This window comes from Mustela putorius, unplaced genomic scaffold (genome assembly GCF_011764305.1).
Source record: "Mustela putorius furo isolate JIRA1106 unplaced genomic scaffold, ASM1176430v1.1 tig00537350_pilon_pilon_pilon, whole genome shotgun sequence".
Taxonomy (NCBI): Eukaryota; Metazoa; Chordata; class Mammalia; order Carnivora; family Mustelidae; genus Mustela; species Mustela putorius.
In genome coordinates, this window is record NW_025422471.1 from 24710728 (window position 1) to 24726466 (window position 15739).

General features: G+C 43.6%; 2 protein-coding genes and 1 non-coding gene across 7 annotated transcripts in view; 2 read left to right on the plus strand and 1 right to left on the minus strand.

Moving 5' to 3' along the window:
• The first annotated feature begins 701 nt into the window (after positions 1-701).
• Positions 702-10107, plus strand: ZBED3 (zinc finger BED-type containing 3). 3 transcript variants are annotated; one of them, XM_045074511.1, is made up of 5 exons: positions 776-836; positions 3308-3377; positions 6623-6774; positions 8153-8288; positions 8913-10107. In XM_045074511.1, exon 5 carries the CDS (start codon positions 8927-8929, stop codon positions 9620-9622), a length of 696 nt encoding a protein of 231 aa, XP_044930446.1. In that variant the 5' UTR covers positions 776-836; positions 3308-3377; positions 6623-6774; positions 8153-8288; positions 8913-8926; the 3' UTR covers positions 9623-10107. The 3 variants fall into 3 exon arrangements, with proteins under 3 accessions (XP_044930444.1, XP_044930443.1, XP_044930446.1); XM_045074508.1 differs by lacking the exon at positions 6623-6774 and having other exon boundaries at positions 744-836; XM_045074509.1 differs by lacking the exons at positions 3308-3377; positions 6623-6774 and having other exon boundaries at positions 702-836.
• AGGF1 (angiogenic factor with G-patch and FHA domains 1) overlaps positions 2521-15739 on the minus strand; it is a 59329-nt gene continuing 46110 nt past the window's right edge. For 2 of the 3 annotated variants that reach the window (XR_006605027.1, XM_004766837.3), the window contains one exon: positions 2521-5013. The gene's annotated coding sequence lies outside the window, so the exon portion shown is untranslated. The remainder of the gene's footprint in view (positions 5014-15739) is intronic. The other variant, XM_045074507.1, reaches the window with a different exon arrangement.
• Positions 6377-6514, plus strand: LOC123390442. The gene has a single exon (XR_006605040.1). It is a non-coding gene; the product is annotated as a small nucleolar RNA SNORA47 (small nucleolar RNA).

A 15739-nucleotide genomic window follows, 5' to 3' on the forward strand; every position in this document is an offset into this window, starting at 1 on the left:
CCATGTGCCAGTGGTGTATAAGAGTTGGTTGTAAGATTTCCAGAAATTTGGCAAGTCACTTGTGACACTTGTTAAAAGTAGCTTGAAATCAGCCGTGGTGGGAGTATTTACAACATGGAAATACCAAACACTGCAAATCAGGACTCTTCTTCCCTCAAAGTTGGTTCCAGCACACGACGGCAAAGTGAGTGTATCCCCAAAAAAGCTGATTCTTCAATCCGGAGCGTGGAGTAAAGAAAACTAGTGGAATCGATGTAGCAGATGTAATTTGCCTGAGAAATGAATATTTCTCTCTTATTGTAAATCACTGAGTTGTAGGCGTTGTTACCTCAACATGATCCATGCAAAGCTGATACCCTAGCGTTATTAAGTTTTCAAACACCAAGGAGCCCTACCTTTACCTGTCCAGACTTCCCTTCGGTGGGCTTCTTTTAACAACTTGAACCATCTGACACCTTGAACCTGAAAGGATGCAAACTGCACTCAGACTCAAGACAGGAAACCAGGTCTTGGAAGGTTAATGTAAAAGTATAAAATAAAAATTAAAATTTTAAAAAGCACTGAAGAACTGCATCATTTTTAAACCTTGGCGAACACCAGTCTGTCACTCGTGGACCTGGATGGCTAAGGAGTGACCGTCCAGCCCTTTCCACTACGGGTCACACGTTACCGTCCCCCCTTTCACCCCCCAGATGCGTGAATTGAGCGCTGTGTCTTTAAGGCAGACGCGCGGAGGTTTCTGCACAGGACAAAATGTCTGCGAGGATCTGGAGGGGGCCGGCGATCCCAGACTTGTAGCCCGCCTCCTGCTCCTGCCGCGCTTTGGGGGTGATGGGGTGAGTGTGCGCCGCCACGCAGGTGGCCGTGTTCCCGGAGGCCAGGTCGGGTCGCGGCCCCGCAGGGGTTTGGGGGAGAAGGGGGGCGGCGAAGGGAACGGGGACCAGTCCCGGGCCTCAGGGGCCGCAGGTGAGCAGCAGCCCGCAAACGCCACTGTGCAGTATCCTAACAGGCTGGCTGCTGCGCGGGCTGCCGGACGTGCCCTTCCTTCGCTGTGCTCAGGTTGTACCTAGTGGCCCCGAATTCTGTCTAAATGCACTGTTGAGCTTCTTTCAGAACCTCCTTTTTGCTCCTCCAGTCCCCTTTCAAAAAAGTTATTTGAGAATATCGAAAATCATCTGTTCTCCTTTTAGTAAAATTGCCTTTTTATGGACTTTTACCAGTGGCAAATGGCTGTGTGCCCTGTAGTGTGCTCTTTCTCTGAGACTTTTTTTTTAATTGTTTCTCATTTTGGAGAGGAGAAGCAAAATACGAGCCAGATGCTCAAACAGGAATCCCTGCCCCCATCTCCACTGTGCTCAAACAAAAGAATTTTCCAATCCTCTCCGAGTCCAGAGGAGCAGTTTGCTGTAACTATTTACAGTAGCCAAATGCCCGAAGCTTACCGAACAAATTTTTTTTTTTCTTTCTTGAAAAGAAAAAAATACCATCCAAACTTTGAATTAGCCCAGAGTACATGGATTTGGTGTTAAACAGAAGCTGTTGTAGAAAAAGCTTAATAGAGGCTCCTGGGTGTCTTAGTCGTTAAGTGTCTGCCTTCCACTCAGGTCATGATCCCAGGGTCCTGGGATCCAGCCCTGCATGGGGCTCCCTGCTCAGCGGGAAGCCTGCTTCTCTCTCTTCCACTCCCCCTGCTTGTGTTCCCTCTCTTGCTGTGTCTCTCTCTATCAAATAAATAAAATATTTAAAGAAAAAAAAAGCTTAATAAATTGACATAATTAGGGTAATTATTTTATGCACTTTGCATTCTTGTATTATTTGTATGCCCTTTTTGGCCAAAATTGGCTTGAGGCAAAATACCATAAAAAGTATGCAACAGGGCGCCTGGGTGGCTCAGTGGGTTAAGCCGCTGCCTTCGGCTCGGGTCATGATCTCAGGGTCCGAGTCCGGCTCTCTGCTCAGCGGGGAGCCTGCTTCCTCCTCTCTCTCTGCCTTCCTCTCTGCCTACTTGTGATCTCTCTCTGTCGAATAAATAAATAAAATCTTAAAAAAAAAAAAAAAAGTATGCAACAACGTGTAAAATGGCCAAGAGCCAAAACAAGGTAATTCTCTATTAAAAATTCTTTGTATTACAAAGACTTCAAAGTAGGGCTGTTTTAAATTCTTGTAATTCATACTACAGTATGCATTTTACAAGACAAAATGGATCAACACCCTTCTTTTGAGGAATGTATGTATTAAAGTAATGTAGACCTAAAATAAAGGTTCAGTTTAGGATAGAAACTTTTCATTTTTAAAAATGCATTAATAGAGAATACATCTGGCCTTTTAGCTAATGGTAGAGGTATCTAAGATTTTGGCTTAACACATTCAAAGAACATATCTGACTCACCATACAATTAGCTGTGGGTTCAGTACATTTTTTACAGTCCATGTGTAATCTTTTATCTAAATATTTTCACACTTACCCTGTACTGTCTGAGTTGAGTATCCACACTTCACAGTTTGGAGGCATTTTTTTGCTTTTTAACTTCATCTAAGTCTTCAGCCTCATGATCCCAGACTAATTTTTCTGATTGGCTGGATCTGTTTATAAAGAGATGAATCCATGGTAGTAAACTAATATATTTTTTAATTACGTTACGTTAGTCACCGTACAGTGCATCATTAGTTTTTAACAGAGATGGACAAGTAACAGGTGAACAAATTGTGGTTTCCTTGATATTTCAATTGTCAACGCTAATTATTTGTTTTATTATGTTCTGCTTTGACTGAGTTACTGGTGGATGAAGTAAATGAAAATGTTTTTAGTGTTTCCACCCAAGTAGTGAATTTCACATTAGTATGAATTTCTTACCTAAGATCCAGGCTCAACATACATGTATTTGCTTATAACTCTGTCAGATTAATCCATCTGAAGTGATTAGCCTTGGCTGTGGAAGAACAAACAGAGCTATAGTTCATTTGCTATTCCCTTTTGAGAACATTGCCTGGTTCTTTGGTCTTGAGCCTGCCTAATATTTTATATGTGTCCTAGCGTAAGTATAAAGTAATAAAATTAACTTCTGTGGGTGTTTTATAGAATGATTCCTAATGTTACAGTCATGTATGTATATACACCCAAATTTACACAAATTATTCATCCAAGTTTTGATCTCCCTTATTCTCTATATTGTTATTCAGGGAGCTGATACTGAAGAATCTGGGTTTTAATCTGATAGATTATTAGAAGACTAGAACTATAGAGAACTGCAAATAAAACTTCAAATGCAGTTTGAAATAATTAATGTGCATTTATTATCTTCCACAGGCTTAAACGTCTTATCATTCCTTCCAGATAATGGATACTCAAATGAAACTCACTATGGGCGAGTTCAGAGGTGTGGTACCAACTCTCCCCTCTTCGATGAAATAACTAAAATCTACTTTTCTTTCACCTTTTTCCCCTCCCCAAAACTGGACTAGAACATTTCCATTATTAAATTAATTTCATGCTAGCTACTTCCACTTAGCATCAAGAAATCTTACTTTAAAATATGAGCTGGGAAGCCTAGTTATAAGACTAAAAAGTTGGAACTAGAGTCAGCACTAGTGGCTACGTGTTTTTGTGAATTTGGGGCCCTGAAGGAGCTCAGGAAAGGAGGAGATGCTGAAGCAGGAGTGTCTGCATGAACATTTGTGTTAGGGCCCCCAATGCCCACCCATTCCCCAGTATAGACATTACATGATGGAATTCACCCTCATGAGTGCACAGTGCTCTGACCTTTACCATGTGTATCAGAATTATTGCGGAAGCGTCTCTCCCCACCAGACATTTTCTTCACCTTAGCTGACCATGTAGTTAATAGGTGTGTTTTTCTTGGTTACTTGGTAAGGAAATATTACAAATCGTAGGGTTCCAAGTCACCAGACCTCCCCATCATTTTCTACCTGAGAGAGGAGCAACCTATTTTTCGTGAAGGTCCATTTACGAAGTGAAAATAAATTTGGCTGGGGAGGGAAGATGGATCTGTGATTCTTTTTTGCTTTTTATATTCAAAATTCTCAAGAGAATATTTCCAACTTAAACTACCTACTCTATTGAATAACAATGTCAAAGAGAGTAATAATACTCCCTTTAGCCACTAAGATACTAATGTGGGTGTGTTTGAGCAGTCAAGCCTGGTAGTCTTTTTTTGTTCAGGCCCTGAAGTTATACAGCACTGCAGAGTCCAACAGTAAGATCATTTGGATTATCTAATTTCAGCCATAGGTTTAGAGGCAGATAATTATCATTTTCCTTGACAGATGGAGAGACTGGGATTTAGTGAGCTGGGTCTAAGAAAACTAGAGTCAAGTTCATTGCATTGAATGCAGCATCCCTTGAGTGCCAAGGGAGATGAGCAAGGTGGGCGGGCAGTCCTCCCACAGCACCTCCATCTCCTGTGCATACAGAATCTCCTTCTGTTCAGGCAGGACCAGCAAACTACCTGATGCTGAGCAACCTCACACCCTGGGTTCCCTCCAGGGCCAGATGGCAGCACGCTATGCCCCACAGGACTGTGCTCTCCAGTCTCCTAGTTTAGGCTGCCTAGCCCAGCTTGCACTCACATGCCTGAGGATTTATAAAATTACTTTGTATTTATGTTGTTGGGAAGGTATGTACACAGGTTGTGTCTCCATAACATCTGCTTTATTGAATCATAAAGCAATGTTTAACACAGTTGTAAAAGCCGGTTCAGAATTCCAAACTCAATGACATTTCACTGTGCATTTAACTTGGCTTCATACGAGACTCACGATAGAAAGTACAATTTAAAGTCACAAGATCAGATAAAATAGGGGACGTTAATGAACCAAATGCAGTCAGTCTATGAGTGCACAGCTGATGAGGTCTTGACCAATGTGGGTCCACTCCGTGCTTCCCTTCCTGCTTAGTATGTTCAAGCAGTGGAGGATCCCTGTTATTTTCCGAGATCAATTGGGCAGAATCTTCAGTAACCTTTTTGATGCGGTCAGACATGGAAGGGTCAGCATCTGGAGAACAGAACAGTTTGCTATAAAAATCTTCCCTTTTTAAAGGAGTTTGATGAGTTTAGCCCTTCCAGACTTCTGATTCTACTGATCACCACCTCTCGGTTCATCCGGGCTCTCTTGCTGGTCATCACTTCTGGGTGCCACCAGGCTGAGACTTTTGGTGATATTTATTCTCGGTTCATCACCCTTGTCTGCTTTCCTGATTCATGACATCACTGCTGGACATGAGTGACTCCATCTTGCCTCTCCATATTATATGTAGACCCTTCCATATACATAGTCTACCTAAATGTATCCACAAATGTGCATGCTTTCCTAAGACCTCTTTACTCCTCCTTTTGTGTTTACCTCTTCCCATTCTCTTTTCACACCAGCTGCCACTCCTCAACTGACAATGTATCTTCATACCAGCTGCCACTCCCCAAGTGACAATGTATCTTCCTCCTTATTTTTCTTCATATATATATATATATAAAATCTTCATAAATGCTACACAGATCTATACTAATAATAACGACATCATAATATATATATATATTTTTCTGCATCTGGCTTTTCTTCCTGAAAAGTTCCTCCAGAAATCCCTCTAGGTCTTCTAGCAGAGCTCCAATCCATCCTTTTTAATGGCTGCACAATATTCCCAGGTGTGAATACACATTATTTACCCAGCCATTTTCCAGTCGACAGGCGTTTCTGTGTTTCCAGTTTTTTGCCATCCCAGACAATACTGTAATAAACATCCTAATACATATTATTTTATGTATTGATACTTTTAGTTCTACAGAATAGATTCCCAAGAATGGGATCCCTGACTGTATCTATTTTTAACTAACAGAAATCACCAGACTGCTTTCCTAAAAGCCTCCACATCTCCACTAGTAATGCACAAACGTACCCTTTTCTTTGCCTCCCTTCTAGCTTTGGCTGGCAGACCTCTTTTGTTTTTGTTAATGTGATGGATCTAAAATGAGACCTTACTGTTACTTTAATAGCACTTCCCTGAATATAAGTGCTGTGTATCTTTTCACAAATTCCTTGGCCATCTGACTTTGTTCTTAGGTCATTTACCTACTTGTATTTCTTGCCCATTTTTCTTTTGGGTTGTTCGTCTTTTTCTTGTCAGTTTGTAAGAGCTCTTTGTGTATTAGGGTTGTGGCTGAAGTTGCTAAGGCTTCTCTCCCAACCCAAGGTAGCAGACTAGGAGGATTCTCTCCCTCTGTACTGTAGGGATAGTTGAAACAAGCCCAGGGGTTGTTTGGCAGAACTAGGAAGGCTATGATGACCTCTGGCCACAGACGCCTGGTCACTGTTTAGATACTTAGTCTGAACAGAAGACTGTATTGAGCCAGAATGTAGCTGTGTGCGGAGGACTGAGAAGGTGAGGCAGTTCAGTACTGTGCTGCCTTCTACCGGTTAAGACCTCCGAGAGTGAAGGCCTGCCAAGGCAGAGGATGTCCCTCTGCCGCCCTTGGAGGGGCAGCGCTGTGCTGGCCAACATTTATGGTGCTGCATGTCCCTGGCTCAGATGAGACAGTCCACTAAGTCCAAAGGATTAAGACATCAAAATCAGTGCTTCTCACTCTTGTTTCCACCTTCGCTCTGACGACAGATGGCATTCATATATGTGGCACTCCTCTGGGCATCCCAGATTTTGAAGAAACTCAGAAACATCTTGCAGGGAGGTAAAGCATGACAGTAATTGGTCACCCCTGGCACTTTTAAGGGCTCATCAGTAATGCTCACTCTCAGACTTTGGCACAGGTAAGACAGTCTGCAGTTTTATATACACTTTTCAACCCCCCAGCTCAAGAAAGCATATCAGAATTCAAAGTGACAGTCTTGATATAGAAAACCTTTAAATCTCTTTTAGTTTATAAAAATTCAAGGATTCATAATGCTATTCTCTCCCCCTTTGTGTCTATCTAATAAGAAAGGAACTCTGTAAAGAGAGGATTCTAATGTAAAAGAAATGAACTTAAAAAAAAAAAAGAAAAAATTTTAGGTGAATTTAGGTTACCAAAAACTTTTTATACTAAAATCTGGTCTGTTTACTAACCATAATGTTATATAACCTTAATGTTTACTAAGCATAAATGTAAAAATTATCCTTGAAAATGGGGTGTAACTCCAGTCCTCATCCTATTACTCCCCCTTCCGGGACTGCAGGGATTTAGTAAATCTCTTGGAGAATATCTAGCCTTTTAATTTCCAAAGACTTTTTATACTAATTGGCTTTCATGAGGAACTACATTCAAATCAGTGCCTGCTGTATCACAAGATATGTAAATAGCTAGGTTTTTTTTTTTTGTTAGAAGAGGGATGTACTTGTCTTTTTTTATGATTCTGGTAAATTTGTTACCTTTTTTCCAAAATCTGTTATGTTAAATGTCATGTCTGACCCTGACTAGAACAGCTCAGTAACAAGACTCTTAGCAACTGAAATAAAAGCTTACACTAAATACTACTACTATTAGAGCAACTTATTTTTCCTGTTCTTAACTGTGCCTTCCGTCATTCCCAGTGACATTATACAAAGAGATTCTGGACATTTATCATCTCCACTGCTGTTGGTTCAAAACTTGACAGTACGAATGGACACAGGCTATCTCACTATGCATCTTGGCCTTGATTTTCCCCCTGAAATAAGCTCTCAGAAGACGTCTAAGCCTGTGTGTTCTCTTATTATTTTTAAATTTTCAAAACAAATTTGTTTAAAATCACACATTTGGTCCTTTATGAAGTCACATCCTGAAGAATAAACTTCACCTTTTCTATTTCTCCTTGTTTGATAGATTACTGCTGTGATAAACCGTTTTAACAGGAAAGACTTTACAGTGATAGTCCCAGGTTGTGTTTGTATCCTTTTAACCACTGATATTTGTTGGACAGAGCAAGAAGCTATTACTTTTCTTTATTTCCTTCCTCAATTACAAGCATTGACAAAGGTTTTTATCTTTTAAATGTATAAAGGGGATGAGCAATACAGAAAACTGATTTGTTTTATAACTGGAGTAACTCTGACAGGGTGAGAGGAAAAAAACACGAGAGTAACGTGGTGCTAGCAAGTATTTCTAGTATCTATTTAGGGAGCTGTTTACTGAATTTCTTTTCTCTTGGCCTGCCCTTTTATTATTCCTAGCACTGCTGATGGTTCTTTAGAACTCAGGATTCATGCTGCAGTGTTTCTACGGGAGAACTGACATTGGCTGGAAACCCTGAGGCATGACAGGGACCCCCCAAGGCCCACAGGATATGGCCTACCAACTAACTTAAAGGTAAAATTTTACAAAACTGTTTTGTATATTTGTTTTCCTAAATATGTATACTTTTAAAACATTTTAGTGGTTTTTAGTATTGCCATTTTCCTCAGAAGCACATCGTTTTTAAAGTCATAAAACAAAGACTTGTATTTTGAAAAACAACGTCCTCACTGAAAGGTCTTTTAAAAAGGCTGTTCGCCCGGGGCACCTACAGCCATGAAGTTTAAGAAACCAATTTTCTTTCCCAAGGCTTTCTTTTCGCCTCGTTTTTACAGTCTGTTGCCTAAGCCTGAGAGCAGAAGACAAAAGGAAGTTTACTCTGCGAAGAGTAACGTTTGTACAAGAGAGCAGGGGAAACTAGTTAAAACTTGTTAGTACAGCACTGACTGTACTAAAGGTGCTTCCCCTTTGTTCGTGTCAGCCCCTGCGAGCGGGGACCCGTCTGATCTGGGAGACAGCTCCCAGTCAAGGGGCGGAAGGGGTAGGCAGGGCTAACATTCCCTGAGGACTAAACCGTGTAACAGGAAAAAGAAACCCAGACGTTATAAAAAGGAGGCCACCTCTGGCCACCGAAGTTGTGCGTGTGAGTGTGTGTGTCGTCGCGTGGCTGTCCTTACCCCTTTCTCCCTCGGAACGTAGGCGCGGCGGAGAGAATGCGGAGTGACGAGCTGGCGGCGCCCATGGAAGACACCCACGGGCCGGACGATGCGGCGGCGCGGGGCGGCCCTTGTCCGGGCCTGGCCCCGGCGCCTCCCGGCCGCCTGGGGGCGCCCTACTGCGAGGCCTGGGGCTACTTTCATCTGGCCCCCGCGCGCCCGGGCCACGCCGCGGGCCAGTGGGCCACCTGCCGGCTGTGCGGGGAGCAGGTGAGCCGCGGCCCGGGCTTCCACGCCGGCACCCCGGCGCTGTGGCGGCACCTCAAGAGCGCGCATCAGCGGGAGCTGGAGAAGAGCGCCTCCCGCCGCTCGCCGCCCGCCGCCCCTTGCCCGCCGCCGCCGGGCCCCGCCGCGGCCGCCGAGGGCGACTGGGCGCGCCTGCTGGAGCAGATGGGCGCGCTGGCCGTGCGCTGCAGCCTGCGTGAGCGTGAGCTGGCGCGGCGCGAGGCGGCCGTGGAGCAGGGCGAGCGCGCCTTGGAGCGGAGGCGGCGGGCCCTGCAGGAGGAGGAGCGCGCGGCGGCCCAGGCGCGGCGGGAGCTGCAGGCTGAGAGGGAGGTGCTGCAGGCGCGGCTGCGGGAAGTGAGCCGCCGCGAAGGCGCCTTGGCCGCCGCCTCTGTCCCGCTGCAGACCCCGCTCAAAGAAGAGCCCGGGGGGGAGAGGGACGGCTACATAATCACCAAGGTCCTGCTGTAGGCTGTGGCCGCCTTCCGCCCCCCAGTCCCTCCCATGCCAGCGCTGCTCCAAGTGTCGCTGGACCGGCCTTACCTAGGACCTGAATCTCAGGCCCGCCGACATCTCCACCGGTGGGCCCTTGAGAAGCACTTCAGAGGCCAAAACAAAACCCCAAATCACTAACGCTCCGTGACACCCCCCCAACCCCGGGGGCCTCCTTTGTTCTTGGCCTTTAGTGAGCATCGGTGCAGGAGCTGGTTTTCCTCCAACTGCCTTTGGAATGACAGCTCCAGCAACTTCGTGAGACTAGGTCACCGGAGCAGTCTTGTAGCCGGTAACTTTGAAAGGACAGAAACTTCCTCGTGTACCAAAGACTATCCTACTACGTGCCTGTACACCAGCCAGGGCAACCCAGGGTGGAGGGTGCTTGGAAATTAGGATAAAGCATTTTATCCAAGAAGAGTTTTACTCATTTCCCAATGAATAAATAAATTTTTGGTAATTGGTTTGCCTAGCAGGAAGTTCTGAAAATGGGGCCATTTAGCTTCCACAACGGCTCTTTACCCTGTCCTCTCTAGTGCCTCATCAGAGCAGTCTGGGAGAACCCCTATTTACTCCACTCCCTAGCTTGCAGATAGTACCAAGTGCACCCTGTTCTCATACCAGCTGTTTTCTTTCCGTTTCAGACCCAGTGCCAGCTGTAGTGAGTTTCCCAACTTTCCTGCCTCACACGCCCTTGCTAGCAAAACATGACCTCCTCCCTCGTTGTTAGGAAGAGAACTTGATTTCCCACAGATCCACAGTCCTCGCTTCTGGGCCACAGTAGAAGGAAGGCATTCCTTCATTCTGAGGCCATCTCTGCCTCTTTATCTGTTTTCATCCATTTCTCTTCCACCATTACTAGACCTGTGCTCCGTTACTGTTTCTTCTTTCCTCTTCTTTCCTCCCTTCCCCAGACTATGGTTCCTCAGTAACACCCAGTCTACCCTGTACTAAAAAGAAAGACTCCCCCAGCCTGGCTGCTTCCACTGAACTATCCAAGGGGGGCCTGGTTATTCTTGCTGCCTATACTTCCTCCCATACTTCAGTTCTTCACTAGTGGTCAGCTTCCCATCCTACCCTGGACCCTTAAGAAGCTGAATATGACAATTTATGTTCAGCCTTCATCTTCCTAGTACAATGAACACCACATATACCCTCCACCTAGACTGAGCAATTGTTAACATTTTGTCTTATTTCCTTTCTCAGCCCTCTCCCCCAAACATACCTCTCATTTCATCCATTAGTATTTCAGCATATATATCCTATGAGCCTCTAAAGTAGTCCTTAATCAAAATTCTGTAATTGACTCAGAACTGTTTTATCTTCTCTTAAAAAGGGGGGGGGGTCCAAACAAGGTTCATTATTTTTTTATTATAACTTTGTCTCTTTTAGTCTAGAACAGCTCCTATGACACTTTTGGGAGTTCCAGCCATCTGTCTTATAGAATGTCCTTTATTCTGGAATTGTCTGATTGTTTCCTTAAGTCAATTTATGTACTCATTCTTGACTCATCTACCCCTGTGCCGGTGACTCCTGACTACCTCCAGCCTCCAGGTTCTTCCCAGTTCTGTCCTTCATGTTCAAATCCCTACTGCATGTCTCCACCTCTATTTGTATATCCTGCCACTGCTGATCCAAAGGGCAAATCTATTCCGTTCCACGTTCCCACCCCTTACCTAATAACTAACATTTACTGGGCTCTTAAAATGTACAGCTATGTACTGCACACTACATGCATTACCTTACTTTATTCTCATAGCAGCTCCCTAAGGAGGTAGTAATGTTATGCCCATTTACGGCTACTGAAACTGAGATACAGAGGCGTTAAACAGCTTCTACAGGATCACAGCTGGTAAGTAGTAGCATTGGGATCCAAATCCAGTCTCCATCTCCACACACGCTGTTCCTAGCTGCTGTATTGTCTCCCTTGCTAGTCACTGAGCTGACACCAAGTTTCCTCCCTCTCATTCCAGGTACTACTGTCAGTGACATTAACATGCACTGAGCATTCACCATCTGCCAGAGCTGTGCCAAATGCTTTACAAGAATAACTGACTACCATAGAGCAACCCATGACATAATTAATACTATGCCCATTTCGAAGAGGAAGAGACAGGCTTAGGGAGTTAAGCCATGTCGAGGCAGAATGGGAATTGAACTCATGTCACTGAATCCCAGGTCCCTGATCTACTGAGTCTATTTCTACAAACTGTCACACCTGTCTTCCTTCTGATGCCACCTGCCAACCTCAGGCCTCATTTATCATTCATCTGGGGTTCATCTTCCCATCCTTGTCTTCCCAACTGTCCCCTTCCTAACACTCAACTTGACCAAAGGGAACTGTTCTTCTTCTTCTTTTTTTTTTTTTTTTAAAGATTTTATTTATCTGACAGGGAGAGAAACAGCGAGAGAGGGAACACAAGCAGGGGGGGGGTGGGAGAGGGAGAAACAGGCTCCCTGCTGAGCATGGAGCCCAACGCAGGGCTCAATCGCAGGATCCTGGGATCGTGACCTAAGCCGAAAGCAAATGCTTAACTACTGAGCCACCCAGGCGCCCCCAAAGGATCTGTTCTAAGCCAACATTGATTATATAACAATTCCTGCTCAAAGGCCCCCCAAGATCACCCCCATCATTAATAAGCTTCGACTTTGTAGTCTGACATTCAAGTACCCCAACCCTGCTGCCAGTCTTATCTTTCCCCTCCCCTACCTACACTATATGCTCCAGCCCAACCGGACTCTGTTCTTTTTGACATGCCCTCGTCTTGGCACCTGTATGCCTGTTTGCCCTTGCTCCACTTAAAAGGCCTCTTCAGTCTCTGAGTATGAAGAATTCCACCCATTTTCAAAGACCAAGCTCAAATTCCACTGCCTGAATGAAGCTTTCCTTGGTTATTCCTAATTTAGAGACGATTCTTTTCTTCTTTGGACTCCTTAGCATTTTATAGCCTCTTAACACTTAGAACGTGCCATCTGGCATATAATTCTATGGGTTCTTGTCTTTCCTCCTGCCAGACCCGAACCCTCGGGTCTATTCCTACAGTGTTTTGCATATAATAGCTGCTCAATAAATATCTGAGGCATTGAACTCAATGTGTTGAGTTTTACAAGTCAGTTTTCCCAGTTATTAATTATTCATTTATCTTTAATTCTGAGTAGAAGTCACAGCAGAAAAAAAAAATAGCCTAGAAGGAAATAGCAGTAATAATTTTTTAAGTTTTTTAGTCAAGTGTCCATTATTGCACTGTTCGGTTTGAATCCAAATTAGTATTTCACTACTAGTGTGTCATTATAAGGAACGTTTTTCTTAAAACGTTTTTCATTACCCAAGTAACAAAAGACAATGCCCCAATCTAGGAAGAAATCAGAAAAACAACCCCCAGGATCCTGTCACCTTAGGAAAACTGCATAAACATTTTAATGTATTTTATTCTTTCGTCTTTCACAGTCTTTACATTTCCTAAAAATAGTATGTTATTTCTATTAAGTACTGAAATATAACTTCTTCATGTGGATGTATAACTTTGGCTATATGAGGAATTTGAACACTTTAGAAGAAAGAAATCATCTACAAACATTACTCTTCTATTTCACCAACTGTTAGAACCATTAATATCAGCAAAGATGGACTTTTAGAATCTCCCAACTGCTCGCTCAAGAAAGATGACTAATGGGAGCACCAATAGCTTCTGTTTGCGAGACAGGGGGAAATAGTTAGCCTGACTAGTAACTCAGTGCTGGCAGTGGGAGTTAAGCAAAGAGATTTTACTTTCTGCTTTATATAGTTCTGCATTGTTATATTTTTTTTACACCAAGCATGAATTACTTTTATAATACAAAATAAAATTATTTACATTTCTCAAATTAGAACTCCTGACCATTCCACTTTCTTAGGTAAAATATAAAAAACCCAACAAAGACTAGTGTAATCCCCACTTTTAGAAAAGCCTAGAGCGAAATGCAGCCCTTGTCCAGTCTAACACTATCATTTGACAGAAGAGAAAAATGAGCCCCTGAGTGGCTTGCCCACTATCAGGAGATAATGGCTATGGTGGTTCACCGGACTCCAACCCCAAGAGATACTGTGCCTTTTTAGCCTTAAGGACTTCTGCTGGCTCATCTGTCAAAGCCCAGGTGTTGTCAGGAAGAATAAGTCAAGCTGGACTCCAGAGAACGTAGAGATGGGTTATGGGGACTGCACTGGTCTGCCTGTAACCCAGTTGACTCACAGCTGTCACTGCTGATGGGTGACAGTGACACAGCTCGCCCAGATCAGCTGGGCTTCCCTGACTTCCATGACTGGGTTTGCTAATAGAGCCACCCACATGCTGCCTTTGAGAGCAAGCACTCAGTGGCAAGAAGGATGGCTGGAATAGGGATGCAGAATGCCCTGAACCCAACTTCTGAACTCCTCCCATGATGCAAAGTGATCAGTCACTTCTTTAAGTTAAAATTTGGCAGAGACGAGGGGGAAGCAAAGCAGGGTACTGACAGCCAAAGTTGAAACAGCTAGAGCCCTTTATATACCCAAGTTGTCATCCCTGGAGCTGGAGATGGAAGAGCTGGTTTGGGCTTTCTATTTTAAATAGCTGTCCATATCTTTGACATCTTAGGCATTCATTAAGACTGGGCTTTTGTTTTGCTGCCACTCAATAAGGAATTCTACTTTTAAAGGTTTGAACCTCTTACCTTTCCACAATCTAAATCTGCTTTTCTGCAAAATGGATGAGGTGATCATTAAGATCCTCTCTGGCTATGGTATGATTACATGGTATGATTACATGCAATAGTTTAACATCAACTGACCATTGAGTCATTGAGTTGTTTAACTGGATTTTCTTGTTCACTTTAGAAGAAATGTTGATAGTAACATGCTTATTCTCAAAAACAAAACAAAACAAAACAAAAAAACAGAAGTATATCAAACTTCTTCCACGGTATTGAAGTACTCACTCTATCATTCACTCCCTAGAACCGAAGATGTGTGCAATGGTCATAAGTATGCTCTCTTGTACCCACTCTTTTGTCCTCATGACATAATTGTCCAGATTTTACAAATGAGGCCACACACTTCAACAAGGCGAAGTGACCTGCTGAAAGACAACAGCAAATTGGAGGCTGGAGCTCAGTCCATGGATTCCAGTCATACCTGGGACCAAATTTCCTCCCAGGCTTCCCTCCTTGTAGTCCACCTCTTTACCAGTGCTATCCTGGGTGGAGTACTGACAGTTGGGTTGATATTGGCTGCTTTCCACCCACAAGTTATGTTGCTGGGGGTAAGCTAGACCTTAAGGAAGTGAGGATGACCACTATATTAGTTTGCTGTTGTAGCAAATTACCACAAACCTTGTGCCTAAAAACAACACAAGTTAATTATCTTAAAGTTCTGTAAGCCGAAAGTCTGAAATTGAACTCAGTGTCTGCAGATTCATGTTCCTTTCTAGGGGCTGTAGGAGACGGTTTTTTGTTGTTTTTTTTTTTTGTTTGGTTGTTTTTTTTTTTTTTTTTTTTTTTTTTTGCCTTTTCCAGCTTCAGGAGGCTGCCCACATTCCTTGGCTTGTGGACCCTTCTATCTTAAGGTCAACAAGGGCCATTCTTTCTCACATTGCATCACTCTGATACCCTCTTCCACATTAAATGGACCCTTCTCTTTATTTTATGGTCTGTTGGTTAACAACTTAATTCTATCTGCAACTTTAATTATTCCCTGACAGGTAACATACTGATAGTTTCCAGGGATGAGGACATAGACATTTGCTAAGGGGCAAGTGTGGGAATCTATGATCTGCCTACCACATAGCATTATCCTGCCTTGCTTAGGTTTGGAGGTATATGAGAAAGGCAAAGTGCTTGATAGGGAATCCCTATTCCCCAGAAATCAATACTTTAATGGGGGTCCTAATCTCCCCCACTTTTGTAAATCTGCTTAGAGCATAATAAGTCTATTATACTCATAGACTTTTCTGAGATAGATACCTGCTAGGTGGGTGTGAAGGATGCCTCTAAGGGGAAATCAGAGGCCTCCATAGTGTTGAGAATTAAATATTTAAATACCTGTGCACTCACTAGGACCTGACTGACTAGTAAGGTCAAGTG